Source organism: Aotus nancymaae, unplaced genomic scaffold (assembly GCF_030222135.1).
Source record: "Aotus nancymaae isolate 86718 unplaced genomic scaffold, 86718_ANA_hifiasm-v0.15.2.pri h1tg000040l, whole genome shotgun sequence".
Classification (NCBI taxonomy): domain Eukaryota; kingdom Metazoa; phylum Chordata; class Mammalia; order Primates; family Aotidae; genus Aotus; species Aotus nancymaae.
The window spans coordinates 130,640,927-130,657,304 of NW_026988454.1; the positions used below are offsets into that span (position 1 = coordinate 130,640,927).

General features: G+C 50.0%; 1 protein-coding gene across 3 annotated transcripts; it reads right to left on the reverse strand.

Annotated features, from left to right (window-relative positions):
* Positions 1-263: 263 nt before the first annotated feature.
* Positions 264-15,925, reverse strand: C2 (complement C2). 3 transcript variants are annotated; one of them, XM_012436716.2, is made up of 18 exons: positions 15,642-15,925; positions 15,297-15,506; positions 14,543-14,728; positions 11,946-12,119; positions 11,764-11,862; positions 11,430-11,563; positions 9,625-9,763; positions 8,230-8,370; positions 6,578-6,667; positions 2,845-2,985; positions 2,625-2,719; positions 2,416-2,527; positions 2,135-2,300; positions 1,948-2,024; positions 1,715-1,806; positions 1,083-1,209; positions 857-957; positions 264-755 (listed from the first exon to the last, which is right to left on the reverse strand). In XM_012436716.2, the coding sequence occupies exons 1-18, from the start codon at positions 15,685-15,687 to the stop codon at positions 576-578; spliced, it is 2,310 nt and encodes a 769-aa protein (XP_012292139.1). In that variant the 5' UTR covers positions 15,688-15,925; the 3' UTR covers positions 264-575. The 3 variants fall into 3 exon arrangements, with proteins under 3 accessions (XP_012292139.1, XP_012292138.1, XP_012292140.1); XM_012436715.2 differs by having other exon boundaries at positions 264-773; XM_012436717.2 differs by having other exon boundaries at positions 908-957; positions 15,642-15,924.
* Between the last annotated feature and the right edge of the window lie 453 nt (positions 15,926-16,378).

Consider the following 16,378-nt stretch of genomic DNA (forward strand, 5'->3'; position numbering starts at 1 on the left):
TTTGCTGCCCAAGGTCCAGGACTCTCCCCTTCAGCACCTCCTCTCTGGCCTCAGCTCCTCCCCAACAAACCCAGACCACCCACTTAGGGACCAGAAATAAGGATCCAGCTCACTCCCCTGTTGATTGTGTGTTATGGGGCAGAGTCCAGCCACTGTTTGTCCAGTGGGGTCTCTGACCTGCCTTCCTGTGGCTCATGGAGTCATTCTGGCCTCCCCCTCCCCCTAGGCCAGCCCTACCTGGCCCCCAGACAGAGACACAGACAGAAGTGGAACCATTGATTTTTATTAATTTCATAACTGGGAAATTCCATGTGAAAGTGAAACAAGCATGAGTCCAGTAAACCAGGGGAGGAATTTGGGCACAGGCCAAGGAGCAGGAGGTGGGGCAGCGAGGCAGTCCCACTGGCAGGAGCCCTGAGGATTGCCCAGCTTAAGTGTACTGCCTCTGGTATCCTAGAGACCCAGATTTACTCAGGAGAGAGGGTGGGTCACAGGGTCTAAGGGTGGGTATTCAGAGGTAGAAGATGGAGGGATGGCAGATCCTGGCAGGGCAGCAGATGTCTCAGTGGCCATAATTAGAGGGGCAAAAAATTCAGGACATCCCCCAAATGCTGCCTTAGCCAGGGCTGCACGTGGAAGAGATTGATGTGAAAGTCTCGTGGTGGCGGGACCCTACTACGAGGTGCCCTTTTGCGAGAGTTTTTGTCAGCAGAGCCAAGACAGGGGTTGTAAAGACCCCAGCTCACCAGACCCACCTGGAGAAAAGGAAAGAACTGACTGACAGGCTGCCACAGCCCCAGCTGTAAGCCCCAACCTCCCTAGATCCCTCAAAGGCCTCCCTCACCCCTGCCCCTACCAAGGCTGAGATCCTGTAACCCCTGGGTCCTGCAAGCTTCCACCTTCTCACCTGAAAAAACCTGAATCTCCGCTCAAGGAAAACTGCTCCCCCAGATTCTCCTGCCAGCAAAGGGTGACAGGTGTCAGTGTCATCCAGGGCAGCGGATTGATGTTCTGGCATGCATGCTGACCACAGGGATACAGGTGGCCTTCCCTTGGGAATCCAGGTATGATGAGGGACTCACCCTTGCAGGGATTGTCATCCTCCTGGGTCCCACTGCATAGGAACTGGTCTGTCACCACCTCCCTGACATCTGTCAAGTTGGGGAACATGGTTTTCTCCTGGGAGACGACCTGGGCACAGCTCATCCACTGCGGTAGGGGTGGAACCGGAGAGAAGAGAATAAGCAGACCTGGCTGGGCACGGTGGCTCACGCCTGTAATCCCAGCACTTTGGGAGGCTGAGGTGGGTGGATCACCTGAGGTCAGCAGTTCAAGACCAGTCTGGCCAACATGGCGAAACCCCATCTCTACAAAAAATAGCTGAGTGTGGTGGCGAGCACCTGTAATCCCAGCTACTCCGGAGGCTGAGATAGGAGAATCATTTGAACCCGGGAGGCAGAAGTTGCAGTGAGCCAAGATTGTGCCATTGCACTCTAGCCTGGGAGACAGAGCAAGAATCCATCTCAACCAAAAAAAAAAAGAAAAGAAAAAAGAATAAGCAGACCCAGGGACACCTAGCAGGCCTGTGAGGCTTGGGAGGAGAAGAGGAATGACCCATGTCAGAGACAGAAAGCAGCCAGAGCTGGAGAAGGAAGAGAGACATTCTGGGAGCTGTCACAGGGGGATCCCAGCATCCCCAACCTGAGACCCTCACCTCCGCCCCCGTCTTGAGGTTAATGTTCAGTTTGCTCCCATTCAAGGCGACAAAATGAGCAGGAACACTCTGTTTGTTCAGCAGTTCATTCTCTGCAGTCAAGAGAAGGGGATGTTGGTGCTGGTTCTTTTACCCAGAACCCAGGTTCCTGGCTTGGGGACTGCAGCCTGGTCCTCATTATCACCCCCAAACCCCCACCCCAGCGCTCAAGCACCCTAAGTCCCAGCACTCACCATGGTCCCTACAGGTGCTGCCTTGAGGTCTCCGCAGAGCCAGATTGGCCTCCACAGTGCAGGGAAGGCAGATGGGCCTGGGGAGGAGAAGAGCTAGTGTCACACTGGCCTGTCCCCAGTATCTCATCCAGGGCTCTCCAGAGCGCTCTCCCCTCCAAGGCACCCTCCCATCCCAGACTCCAGGCACCTGGCGTGGGTGGACATCTTTATTTTCTGGGCCAGCTTCAGCAGGGCAATGTCATCACCGTAGAACTCCAGGATTCCCTGGTTCTTTTTGGCAAAGACATCAAACCCTGGGGAGATCACCGCCTTCTCAATAAGGAATTCTTTGCCCCACTGGGATTTGGGATCTCCTGGAAATGATATGCCAGATTAGGACAGACCAGGGCTGCTACAGGGGCCAGAGGCTAGGTCAGGTGGCAGGATCTGTGGCTTTGGGGTCGGGAGCCGGTGCATCCCCTGCCTTACCCACAGTGACCCTCCACAGGGAGTGGTCCTTGGCATCGCGGAAGCAGTGAGCCGCTGTCAGGACCCATTGGTCAGAGATGAGGGCCCCCCGACAGGTCTCGTGGCTCTTGGGCTACAGGGGAACAGGTGATCTTCAGGGGCTGCAGTATCTCTGGCCCATGGCCACTTTCACCTCTGGAATCCAAACCCCACCCCCTCCTTCCTGGTACCTTAATAGTGACATGCCAGGGTGTCCTCTCCTGGTCAGAGGCATTTGCTGACATGTTCCCCACCCCGCAGATGGTATCTGTGAGCTTGGAGACATCTGTGGGTGTGAGGATCAGATGGGGAAGGAGGCAAGTGAGGGGCACTGAGTCTAGGTTCCCAACATGGGCCTCTGGTGGGCCCCTTGCCATCGTCCCCACGCCAGGGAGGGCAAAGCTCACTCACCCAGCATATGTTCAAAGACCTGGTGCAGAGCCTTTGTGTCCTGAAGAATGAAGGCATGCCTCTCGCCATCCTTCTTGGACCCCAGCTCATTCAGTTCTTTCCAGTCCACATCCAGATTGCCCACCCCAATGGCATAGATGTCTATGGGGAAGAGGGAAATCACGAGACTCCTGTGACTTTGGGGCTACCCCATGAGACAAGAGGCTGTCATTTGAAACTCACTGTGTCCAACCAAGACCTCCATGAGCTGACCTCTGCATCCTCCCCACTGCTACCTGTCTGCCTGCATTCCCTGCCACGCCCTGCCCTTCACTCTCCCCCGGCACACAACCTCTTTGAAGTTCCTCAAATGCATACGTAGGTGTAGTCGCACCTCAGGACCTTTGCCCCAGCGGTGCCTCTGCCTAGTTCACTTCTCCCCCAGACTTCCACATGGCTCACTTGCGTGCCTTTGTAAGTCTTGGCTCAAACGTCACCTTCTCAGCGAGGCCCTCCTGGTCTTCCTGTCTAAAACTGCAATGCCCCAGACACTTTCACCCCCACTTTGGGAGGCAAGGTGGGAGGTTCGCTTGAAGCCAGATGTTTGAGACCAGCCTGAGCAACATGGCAAGACCCCTTAGCTCGTGTCACCTACCACCTACTGGGTTCTATGGTTTTCTTATCTTGTCGATTGCCTATAATGGTAGAATTGTGTCCCCCAAAAAGATGTGTTCCAGTCCTAACCCCCCCAGTACCTGTGACCTTATTTGGAAAAAATGGCCTTTGCAGATGTAATCAAGATGAAGTCACAGTGGATTCGCGTGAGCCCTAATCCAATGAGTGGGGTCCTTACAAGAAGAAGTGAGCCGGGGCTGGGTGTGGTGGCTCATGCCTATAATCACCGGGGGGCGGAGGTTGTGGTGAGCCTAGATAGTGCCATTGCACTCCAGCCTGGGCAACAAGAGTGAAACTCGTGTCTAAAAAAAAAAAAAAGGCAGGGTGCAGTGGCTCACGCCTGTAATCCCAGCACAGGGATTGTGTTTAGTCTGAACCTGAGGAGAGCAAGGTGAGTGGATCACCTGAGATCAGGAGTTCGAGACCAGCCTGGCCAACATGGAAAAATCCCATCTCTACTAAAAATACAAAGAATTAGCTGGGCATGGTGGTGCATGCCTGTAATCCTAGCTACTTGGGAGGTTGAGGCAGGAGAATCGCTTGAACCGGGAAGGCAGAGGTTGCAGTGAGCTGAGATTGTGCCACTGCACTCCAGCCTGAGCAACAGAGTGAGACTCCATCTCAAAAAAAAAAAAAGAAAGAAAGCAGAAGAAGAAGAGGTGAATTGGCTGGGCCCAGTGGCATCTCATACCTGTAATCCCAGCAGTTTTTGAGGCTAAGACAGGCAGATCGCTTGAGGCCAGGAGTTCAAGACCAGCCTGGCTAACATGGCGAGACCCTGTCTCTACTAAACTACAAAAATGACCCGGGTATGGTGGCACATGCCTGTAATCCCAGCTTCTTGGGAGACTGAGGCATGAGAATCACTTGAACCAGGAAGCAGAGGTTACAGTAAGCCAGAATTGTACCACTGCACTGCAGCCTGAGCTCCTGGACAATAGAGCGAGACTGTCTCAAACAAACTTTTTGTTTGAAGGAGGGAATTTGGATACAAACACACAGGTAGTGGGTCTCCTGTCTATATAAGAGAATAGTATGTACTGACACAGAGGTGCACAGAGAGAAGAAGGCGAGTTGAAGACAGAGGCAGAGAATGGGTTTGTGCTGTCACAAGCTCCGGCATGCCTGGGGCCACTGGCAGCCAGGAAGGGCAGGAAAGTATTCTTCCTGAGAGCCTCCCCAGGCAGCACGGCCCTGCCAGCCTCTCCATTTCACTCTTCCAGCCTCCAGAACTGGGAGAGAAAAAAATTCTGTGTTCCACTCAGGTTTGTGGTACATTGGTAAGTATTTTTAAATGACTGAATGAATAGAAAGAACTCAGAACATATTATGGAAACAAAACCTCAGATCTGGTCTTCCTCTGTAAAAGGTATAATCTGGGAGAAGGGCCTAAAGCCACGTCTTCCCCGTGGAGGCCCTGGACCCACATAACTGGCGGCACCTGGCCTCTGGCTATGGTGCCAGTCAGACCTGCCTGAGGCAGACCACAGAGTCCAGTCCTGTTTCAGCCTTTGCACCCTTTGTGGCCCATTTTTGCTCTCAGAGAGCCCCACGTTGTGTGTAAAAAGCATGTGTAAAAAGCAAGGTGCTTAGGTAGATCAAGAGATCTTCAGCCAGGAAGCAAGCCGGCAAAGGCCTGGATGGAAGTAGCTACAGTTGGAGCTAGACAGTGATCATGCCTTGTGTGTTTGCTTTTCCTTCAGTTTCCTGCTTATTTTCAATAAAATGTTTCTGTAGCATTTAACCTTGGCCCAGTGATGCTAAGGTGGAAGGGAGTGGGGTTTGAGTTTTGTCTTCCTTGGGTCAGAGTTTTAAAGAGGAACAAGCTTATCCCCGACGGGATTAGTGTGGGACGGTGTGAATGGAAAGGAGAGGAGCTAAGGGGAAGATGAAATGTTGGAGCTCAAAAATAGCTGCCCTCCCTGTCTGAGCATCTCTCTCTGAAATTACTGGTCAAAGGTCAGTGCAATTTGTGTTTAGTCTGAACCTGAGGAATTGTTCCTTTAGAGGCCGCAACTGCCAAAGCCTTAGTTAGCCGGCTGTGCTGCTGAACGAGAAAACACCAGGGACATTCCTTACAGGGAATCGAGGTCCCTTCTTCCTGGAAAATTTCCTGAAACACGAGCTGCTGATGATAATGATGATGACGGCTGCTGTGGCCGTGGCTAACATATGCTGGGCGTTTTTCTGTGCCAGGCAGGCAGTGTTTGTCTGAGCATCTTCCCTGTCAGCTTAGGAGCTGGGTCCTAGTATTACTCCCCTTTCGCAGATGAAGAAACTTCCCATGGCCACAGCCCACTGAAGATGAAACCAAGGTTCTCTGTCTAAAGCTGGTGATTAAAATAATAATTAAAAATTGACCAGGCGCAGTGGCTCACGCCTGTAATCCCAACACCTAGGGAGGCCAAGGCGGGCAGATCACTTGAGGTCAGGGGTTTGAGACCAGACTGGCCAACATGGTGAAACCGCATCTCCACTAAAAATACAAAAATGAGCCAGGTGTGTTGGCACACACCTGTAATCCCAGCTACTCTGGAGGCAGGAGAATTGCTTGAACCCAGGAGGTGGAGATTGCAGTGAGATCAAGTCACTGCACTTCAGCCTGGGCAATAGATCAAGATTCTGTCTCAAAAAAAAAATTAATTAAAAAAAATTTGTAAAGATGGGCTGAGCACAGTGGCTCGTACCTGTAATCCTAGCATGTTGGGAGGATCACTTTAAACCAGGAGTTTGAGGCTGCAGGGAGCTGTGATTGTACCACTCCACTCCATGGGTGGACATCTTTACTCTCTGGACCAAATTCTGGGCCAGCATGGATGGACATCTTTCCAGGAAGATACCCAGATACCCTGAGTGACAGTGAGACACTGTCTTAAAAAAAAGAAAAAAAATGAAGATAAGGTTGAAACCATGGGCAGTAGTTTGACTCCAGACTCTTCAACAGGATACTCAGTTGCCTTTATACGAAACAACGCAGAAATAAAACCATGTGGCTCTGGACCAGAGCCAAGATGCTGGGACCCCTGGCCGAGATCTCAGGACCTCTGCAGGAGCAGCACAGATGGGGGCGGGGGCTCACCCAAGTAGTCGTTCCTCTTCTGGTTGATGTTCAGGATCTCTCTGATAAGGTTAACAGCTGTCTTGGGAGAGCCACCCATATTGGACTTTCCTACAACAAAGAGAATAAAGAATTCTTCTAGGTAATAGGATTCCCCAGGGCTCTCCTGGAAGAGTAGGAAAGCATTTGACCTGGGAATGTCAACACTTACACTGCCTATGAGAGTTTCAAAATATACGTTTAGGATGAGTGCGGTGGCTCACGCCTGTAATCCTAGCACTTTGGGAGGCCGAGGCAGGCAGATTGCCTGAGCTCAGAAGTGCAAGACCAGCCTGGGCAACATGGGGAAACCCTGTCTCACTAAACTACAAAAAATTAGCCAGGCGTGCTGGTGCATGCCTGCAGTCCCAGCTACTCTGTAAATGGGGGCGCGAGAATTGCTTGAGCTGAGGAGGCAGAGGTTGCAGTGATCCAAGATCGCACCACTGCACTACTCCAGCCTGGGCGATGAGTGAGACCCTGTCTCAAAAACAAAATAAACAAACAAACAAATATGTATATATATATGTGTGTGTGTGTGTGTGTGTATATATATATTCTTTTTTTCCTGAGAATTACAAGCTTTATATATGTATTTTGTATATGATTTTATATATATATATACACTTTTACTGAAATTTTCTACACGCTAGGCACTGAGCCAGGTGCTTCCTATACTTTATCTCATCTAATTTTCATGAAACCCCAGGAAAAGTGGGTATCCTCATTTTATAAACTGAGTCCTGGAGGAACTGTGTAATTTGGACAGTATCAAGAGGCAAATGACAAGGCCAGAGCCACTACAGACTGTTCCCTGCATCTGTGCCCCTCAACATTCCTGTTTGAGAGCCACGTTTCCTCATCTGTCTCCAAGTTACCTCCCAGGTGGTAACAAGCTAACACAAAGCACTTTCACACAAGCAACTTAAATAGCTCTCCATAAAAATTGTGTAAGGAAAGGAGGACGGCTATCATGATCATTGTCGCTATCATTGTGGTATGGTCATCAGCATCAACACTAATTCTATTTTATTTATTTATTTATTTTATTGAGACAAGATAGGGTCTCTCTCTGTCACCCAGGCTGGAGTGCAATGGTGAAATCTCGACTCACTGAAACCTCCACCTCTCGGGTTCAAGCGATTCTCCTGCCTCAGCCTCCCAAATAGCTGGTATTACAGGTAATTACAGCTATTACAGTCAACATGCCCAGCTAATTTTTCTATATTTTTATTAGAGATGAGGTTTCACCATGTTGGCCAGGCTGATCTCAAACTCCTGACCTCAAGTGATCTACCCGCTTTGGCCTTGCCTGCTGGGATTACAGGCGTAAGCCACCACTCCTGGCCCTATTTTATAAATAAGAAACTGGGCCAGGTGTGGTGGCTCATGCCTGTAATCCCAGCACTTTGGGAGGCTGAGGCAGGAGGGTTGCTTGAAGCCAGGAGTTTGAGGCCAGCCTGAGCAACATAGCAAGACCCCATCTCTAAAAACAAAAAATAAAAATAAATAAAATAAAAACAAAAAACTGGGGCCCAAAGTGGCAGGCAGAGAGAGTCAGAATGCAGGGCTTCTGACCCCATATTGGTGCCCCTTCCACTATTCCAGACCCACTCAGAGACGACAATACCCACCGTCTGTCAGAAGGATGATGGCATGTCGGATTTCCTGCCAGGCCATTGTTTCCATGCCAAGGACTCGCATTTGGTTGTTCATCATGAGATAGACACTGTATAGGGCCTCATAGGTGTTGGTCCCAGTTCCATTTTCATGATCTGGAATACGCCAAAAGGAAGGACTCGCTCAGAAACTGCCCACCTACCACCTAGGGGTAGGGGATCACTCTATTCCCCCAACCACTGGAAATGCAACTTTTTTTATTTTTTATCTTTTTGAGACAGACCCTCACTCTGTTACCCAGGCTGGAGTGTAGTGGCATGATCTCAGCTCACTGCAACCTCCACCTCCTGGGTTCAAACGATTCTTGTGCCTTGGCCTCCTGAGTAGGTGGGATTACAGGTGCCTGCCCTCATGCCCAGCTAATTTTTTGTATTTTTAGTAGAGAAGGGGTTTCACCATGTTGGCCAGGCTAGTCTCCTGACCTCAAGTGATCTGCCTACCTCAGCCTCCCAAAGTGCTGGGATTATAGGCATGAGCCCCTGTGCCTGGCCTAGAAATGCAATTTATCAATTGCTTTGATAAACTCGAACCTCGGACCTTTGCCATTCAGATAGACATTTGGCATAATTGCTTGTTCAAACATTAAAAGCCTTCCACTTTAGAAATGTTTATTACATAGGGCCAGGCGTGGTGGCTCACGCCTGTAATCACAACCCTTTGGAAGGCTGAGGTGGGCGGATCATGAGGTCAGGAGTTTGAGACCAGCCTGACCAACATAGTGAAACCCTGTCTCTACTGAAAATACAAAAAATTAGCCAGGCATGGTGGCAGGTGACTGTAATCTCAGCTGTTAGGATGCTGAGGTAGGACAATTGCTTGAATTTGGGAGGAGGAGGTTGCAGCGAGCAGAGATTGCGCCACTGCACTCCAGCCTGGGTGACAGTGTGAAACCATCTCACAAAAAAAAAAAAAGAAAGAAAGAAAGGTTTACTGCTTAACTCCAATCCAACACCACACTAAAGTCCCAAGATTCAAAGATGAGGTTTCCAAAAACTTAAGTGGCTTCAGCAATTTACTAAGTGCCAGCCAGGCAGCTTTACATGGTATATGGGTGGCTAGTGCCATGGGGAGATGGCAGCATGGAGCCATGCAAACCAGACAATGTGATTTTGGCAACTGAAAGGAATTAAAGACCTGAACAGTGTGTTTGGACCTGCAGCACCTTAGAATGAGCTTTGAGCTGGGGGCAGCTGGACTCTCCCAACATAACCCTGGACACGGAAGCTACCCCAGACTCACGGGACTCAGGGGCCACCAAGAGGCCTCACTCTCTTTCTAACTTTCCCAGAATTTGTTTGCAGACCCTGAGAGGGTCCATCTCCTTTCCCATCATATGATGACACCCGTACCTTTGTAGTTGGCATTTTCCAGACTGCTGATCACCTCAGTCATATCCCGGGAGTTGTCGTGCAGGACAGACACGAGGACTTTGGGCTTTGAGGCAAACGTGATAATGGCGACACTCACATTGATCTCAAAGCTGAAGATCTGTGTGGGGCAAGTGAGAGGCAGCGTGAGGGGCCCTGAAGCCTAAGGGGAGATGGTAAGAGAGCAGCAAGGGGCCCTGGAGGAGGCAGAGAAACTGAACTGGGACCGACAGAGGCAAGGGCCAGGGGAGACACTAGGAAACAGCTATTAGGAAGAAGCTAGGGGCCAGGCATTGCGGCTCACGCCTGTAATCCCAGCGCTTTGGGAGGCCGAGGCGGGCAGATCACCTGAGATCAGGAGTTCAAGACCAGCCTGGCTAACATGGCAAAACCCCATCTCTACTAAAAACATAAAAATTAGCCTGGCATGGTGGCAGGCACCTGTAATCCCAGTTACTCGGGAGGCTGAGAAGGGAGAATCACTTGAACCCAGGAGGCAGAGGTTGCAGTGACCAAAGATCATACCACTGCATTACGGCCTGGGCAACAGAGTGAGACTCCATCTGAAAAAAAAAGGAAGAAGCTAAGGAAGTAAGTTTTGTTGAACTTTATTGAGTGTCCTTCTGTTTGATGGAATCCTCTCTCCTCATTTAATCTTCACATCAACCCTGTGAGGGGGCATCATGGCCCCTATTTTATGGATAAGGAAATTGAGGCATAGTGTCTTGTCCCCTCCCCCATCACACCGCCAGGAGGAGGTGAAAGTGGGATCTGAACATGTCACATGACCCTCAGTCACTGCTCCAACTGGTGCGTGTTGCCGCCTCACAGGGCAATGAGTTACTTAATTTTGAGTCCCAAGAGAGCACAGAAACTGTCCTCTTTAAAATGTAGCTGGGAGGGAAAACCATCTATAATATTACATGATTCTAATTTTGTAGGGAAAACCATATATAATATTACATGAAGTATTGTGAAAAGCATAATTACAAAGCAAAGTGCTGGTGAGGAACTTAACAGTGGCTTCCAAACTTCTGTCACACATATTTTATTTCATTTATTTTTTTCTTTTTTGAGACAGAGTTTCACTGTTGTTGTCCAGGCTGGAGTGCAATGGCACGATCTCAGCTCACTGCAACCTCCATCTCCAGGATTCAAGTGATTCTCCTGCCTCAACCTCCCAAGTAGCTAGGATTACAGGCAGGAACCATCATGCCTGGCTAATTTTGTATTTTTAGTAGAGACGGGGTTTCACCATGTTGATCAGGCTGGTCTCGAACTCCTGACCTGAAGTAATCCACCTGCCTCAGCCTCCCAAAGTACTGAGATTACAGGCATAAGCCACCAGGCCCGGTCTATCACACACATTTTAAAGCCTACACAAAATGTTGAAGTTTTAAAAGGAAATTATTAATTGTTAAATTATTAATCTGATTTAAATTATTCCACAGGGACACTAATATTTTTCTGGGTCACTCCTTTGGGTTATCTCGCTGTCTTTCTGTGAAGATCACTGTTCTAGACGTTGAATTCCTGGCAAGTAAGACCTCAGCATTTCCATCTTCGCTGTCCCCCAGCCCCCAGCACAGCACCTCAACAGCGCGTGTGGAATAAAAATTATGATTGTGTAAATTGAATTCATGATTCCTACATGGCATGTGTATGATCTGAGAAGACTTCTTGGAGGAGGTGGTCTGAGAGTGGGACTCTGAGGAGGGGAAGGAGACAGAGAGAGAGACAGTGAGAGCAGGAAGGCCTCCACTGCAGGCAGGCTCCTGATTCCTGACCCTGTCCACCATGAGGGAGGCACTCTCCTTGAAGATGAGAAAGTCCTTTTCTGACACACTCTGCGAAGAGTCCAGGAGCAGGTAGAGGTTCAGGTGACCAGAGCGCTGGATTTGGATTTTACGGCCCAGGATTTCTGGAGAAATGTGGAAGGGGAGGATTCAGATCCGCACCTCCTTCCTGTGCTCTTGCCAAGTGGGTCCAGCTTCTCTGCCTCCCTCCCTTCCAGTGGCTGAGCCCACCAAGGCTCCTGGCCTCCAGGAAGTCCATGCCCTCTCTTGCTCCTGCCCAGATCCAGCACCCTCCTCAACCTCAAACCCCACCTCAAACACTCACCCTTCGTCTTCTGGGTGGGATTGGTGGCCCCAAGCAGGTGGGAAAAGGAAGTGCCCAGGGCAGGGGCCACATCCTCAGGGAAGTCATAAGAGTAGGGCTCTGTAGGAAGAGCCACACAGGGGTCAGCCGGGGCAGCGGCTAGGGGTGCCCAGGAGTCTCAGGAGGGCAGGGCAGCTACTCACGGCGGCAGATGGGCTCTGTCCCACTCCACACCCCGTTGCTCTGGCACTCCCGCTCTGCAGACCCCGTGAGCACAAGATTCGAGGAGCAGCGATAGCTGACCTTGTCCCCAAGACCAAAGCGGGAGCCTGTTCGCACCGCGCCCAGCGAAATGCCTGGGTCGGGGCAGTGGCCAGCTGCGAGTGAACAAAGGAAGGCAGAGGTGAGCAGCCCCCTCCCATCAGGCTCTGCCTCCTCAGCAGCCTCAGTTGCTGGCAGAAGCTTCCCAGTTCCAACCCAGGGAGGCACCCGTGTCTGTCCCAGAGCCCCCAGAGCCCCAGGGAAGAAGTCAGCGGATGGTCCCTCCACTCCCACAGAGAACACTTGCATTTCATAAGCCACAGTGAGGCACCCCTACACACCCATCAAAACGGCTAACACCGAAACGACAGGCAATTCCAATGTTGGAGATGATGCAGAGCGATTGGAGCTCTGTTACATTGCTGGCGCGTATGTGGGTGAAACTTCTCAGCCTCTACTACAACTAAACATATGCCAGCCTGTGACGTGACAATTCCACATTTACATTTACTGAAGAGAAGCAAGTGCATACATATACGACAATCACATGCAAGAATGTTCCTAGAGCTTTACTCCTAACAGCCCCAAGCTGGAAATAACCCAAATGTCCATCAACAGGGAAATGGATAAATTGTAATATATCCATATAATGGAGTACTACACAGCAATAAAAAAGGACAAACTACTGATACACACAACAACATGGATAAATCTCACAGGCAGAATATAGAACAAGGGATGCCAGATGCAGCAGACCACATCCTGCATGATTCCATTTACAGGAAGTGTAAGAACAAGGTACCTAATCTGTGGAGACAGAAGTCGGAAGAGCCGTTACCTTGTGGGAGGGGACAAGAGGAAGCCTCGTTCTCTGTCTTGGGTGATGATTACATGGGTGAATGCATGTGTAACAAATCATTGAGCTAAATACTTAAGATTTGTACATTTTACAATAGGTAAATTATGGCTCAATTTTAAAATAAGTTAGAGTCACGTCTGAATTAATGGCCATTTGGCAAAGATTCAACGGCATGAGTGGGGAGCCATGGTCTGGGCCACTGGGTGAAGAGGTGGTCCTGCCATTTTATGGACTTTGTGGCTTCTGTATGATGTGCTGAGAACCATGATCCAAGAAGCTCCCAAACCCACAGGCAAATGCGGTTCCAGGGAATCCTAGGAGCCCCACTTCTGCCAAGCAGAGCCCCTCGCCATTCACAGGGGTAGCAATAACCATGAAAAAAGTGCATATGGCCAGGCATGGTGGCACGTGTCTGCATTCCCAGCTACTCAGGAGGCTGAGGTAGGATCACTTGAGCTCAAGAGTTTGAAGCCAGCCTGGGCGACATAGCGAGATCACTAAAAAAACAGAAACAGGCTGAATGCAGTGGCTCATGCCTGTAATCCCAGGACTTTGGGAGGCTGAAGTGGGTGGATTGCCTGAGGTCAGGAGTTTGAGAGCAGCCTGATCAACATGGTGAAACCCCATCTCTACTAAAAATACAAAAATTAACCAGGCGTGGTGGCATGCGACTGTAGTCCCAGCTATTTGGGAGGCTGAGACAGAATTGCTTGAACCTGGGAGGCAGAGGTTGCGGTGAGCCAAGATCATGCCACTGCACTCCAGCCTGGGCAACAGAGCAAGATTCCACCTCAAAAAAATAAATAAATAAACCAAGGCTGAGCACGGTGGCTCACGCCTGTAATCCCAGCACTTTGGGAGGCTGAAGTGGGTGGATCGTCTGAGGTTGGAAGTTTGAGACCAGCCTGACCAACATGGAGAAACACCACATCTCTACTGAAAATACAAAATTAGCCAGGCATGGTGGCGTGTGCCTATAATCCCAGCTACTCAGGAGGCTGAGGCAGGAGAATCGCTTGAACCCGGGAGGCAGAGGTTGCAGTTGACCTGAGATCGCACCATTGCACTCCAGCCTGGGCAACAAGAGCGAAACTTTGTCTCAAGAAATAAAACAAAAATAAAACAAAAGTGTGCGTAGCATTTATCAGTTTCCAGGAGCTATTCTACAAGCTCACTAATATCAACCCATTTAATCCAGATGGCAATCCCATGAGGTCAGCACTCACTATTCCTGTTTTACAGACAGAAAAACTGAGGCCTAGAAAGGTTAAATAACCTTCTCGAAGTCTGTCAAAATCAGAGTGGGGCTTGGAACCCAAACCTGGCTTTAAAGGCAAGGCATTAAAACACAGCACTTGACTCTCTCCCAGCATATCTTCCCTATAATAATTTGTGAGGCCTAAATACAAAGTCTTGCTTTGAGGCACTTAGAGAAGCCGGGCAGAGTGCATGGAGGCGCTATGCTCCATGTGAAGCTTAGCACCAGCTGCCTGGGGCCTGGCCCCTGCAGACTTGTGATGTGTGACCTGTAGACCTCAATTTACCAAAATCCAGGAATACTATTATGGCACATTGAACAACAGACCCCTATCCCCACAGAGGCTTCCTGGATGCACATTGGGTCCCAGGCTTCCCCAGGAGACCCCAGCCCCCATATAGCCCATCAACCAGAGCACTCACCCCCATTGTCACACACAGCCGTTTCTCCATCCCACATGCCGTTGGGGCGACAGTGTCGCACAGGCGAGCCCCGCAATATGAAGCCATCCTCACACTCGAAACTCACGTTGCCACCCACGGGGTAGGACCCCAGCCGTGGGGTATAAATGCCATTCTCAAAGGAGACAGGGGCTGGACAGCGCACAGCTGGAGAGAGAGAGAAAGTGGGTGGGCAATATAGGGCTGGATGGAGAACATCTGGGCTGGGGATTAAGCAGGTGATTTTATGTTAGAATGCATGCGAATGGTCAACTGGTTGTCAAAACACTGAAATATTAGGTTCCAGCATGTGAAATTGCTGTTTTTGGCAACTGATTGAATATTGCCAATTTCACAGAATCTAAGCAAATTGATAAATAGTCATTTCCCTCAGCCTCCTGAGGGTCATGGCCTCTCCAGCCACTCTCCTTGGGATCCTCAATGTCCAGAGGACTCCAGGACCATTCCGCGTCCATTCTGAATGGTCAATACCAGGCAGTCAATTGTATATAAAAAGTCATCCCTGGCTTTAGTACCCCACAGTCTCCAACAAAACATGTCCCCAATTCCTTGCTTCTGGCAATTGATATTTTCTGGATATTTTGAAAAGCCCTCTGCAAAAACATCTTTGCCGTCTAGTCAGGTTAAGACCCCCCCACACTGAGCAATTCCCAAACAGAAGTTCTGGGATGGCCCCTGGTGGAGCACCCTGAGCAAAGCCCACAGCAAGTCTCACGTTTGCAGACTGCCTTAGTCAGAGACCGGGTGGCTCCTGGGGTCTGCCACTGTCCGCTGCTCTTGCACAGCCGTGATGATGGGGATGGGTACCGGCCCAGGGGGCAGGAGTAGATGAGAAGGCTCCCAGGGTCCCAGCCGTGGCTGAGGGTGAAGGTGCCACCGGAGATATTCACATTCTGAGGGCAGGAGGGAGCCGAGTCTGCCGGGCCTGGAAGCACGGGGACAGGGAGACAGCAATGGGGAAAGAAGGAAGACACAGATGAGAAAAGGAAAGCAAAAGACTGTTTCCCACATGGAACTCAAGCTGGGAGCACCGTGACGTTCCCCCTTCTCTGCCTCCTACCTGGGTACAGGAACAGCAGGCAAAGGAGAACCATCAGTGGGTCCATGGTGTCCTCCCTAGGAGCAGAGAGAGGCAGAGAGCCGCGGGAGGGAAAAGGTCATCTGACTTCCCGAAAGCCAGAGCTGGCTCAGCAGCTGCTTCATTGCTGCCAGAGAAGGAAAACCAGGGAGTGGCAAGGGGGATGGTCTTAGGGAAAAAATAAGCACTTTGGGGACTGAGCTAAAGGGTAAAACCATTGCTCTGTCTCCCTGATGCTAACATATCTGTTGAGGCAATAGATCTCCCTCACAGGCTTTGTGTACTGCCCCCACGCTCCACCCACCCCATGTGTGCACGTGTGCACCATACACACCTGCTCACAAACACGCAGGCAAACATATTTGCGCTCATGCGTGCGTGCACTCATGCACCTTGCTCTTGTGTGAATAGTCTAAAGCACACAAACCCACAAACCATCCAAGATATTGCAAAACATTTTATTTAAGTAAAGTTTTAGAGTTCTTTTGGGCTTTACCCAGTGGGTTTTACTTCCTGAGAGCCCAGAACAGTGTTGTCTTCTTGAACATAAACTTCCAAAGATGTGAAACTAATTTTTTAAGAACTTCTTGATAAGTAGGAAGATTGACAATACTTTTATTCCCTACAATCCTTCCCCAGAAAGAATCTAGGGGTAAAAAAGGAAATCAACACTTAGTTTTGGAGACAGGAAAAATGTTTACAATATTTTTAAGGAAAGT

Bases quoted from the DNA above. Each gene is read 5' to 3' on its own strand.
- C2 (XM_012436715.2), bottom strand. From the start codon at position 15,687: ATGGACCCACTGATGGTTCTCCTTTGCCTGCTGTTCCTGTACCCAG. The intron at 15,507-15,641 runs GTAGGAGGCAGA...CCGTGCTTCCAG, and splicing joins CCTGCTGTTCCTGTACCCAG to GCCCGGCAGACTCGGCTCCC. The intron at 2,986-6,577 runs GTGAGCCCCCGC...TCTTCCCCATAG, and splicing joins GAAGAGGAACGACTACTTGG to ACATCTATGCCATTGGGGTG.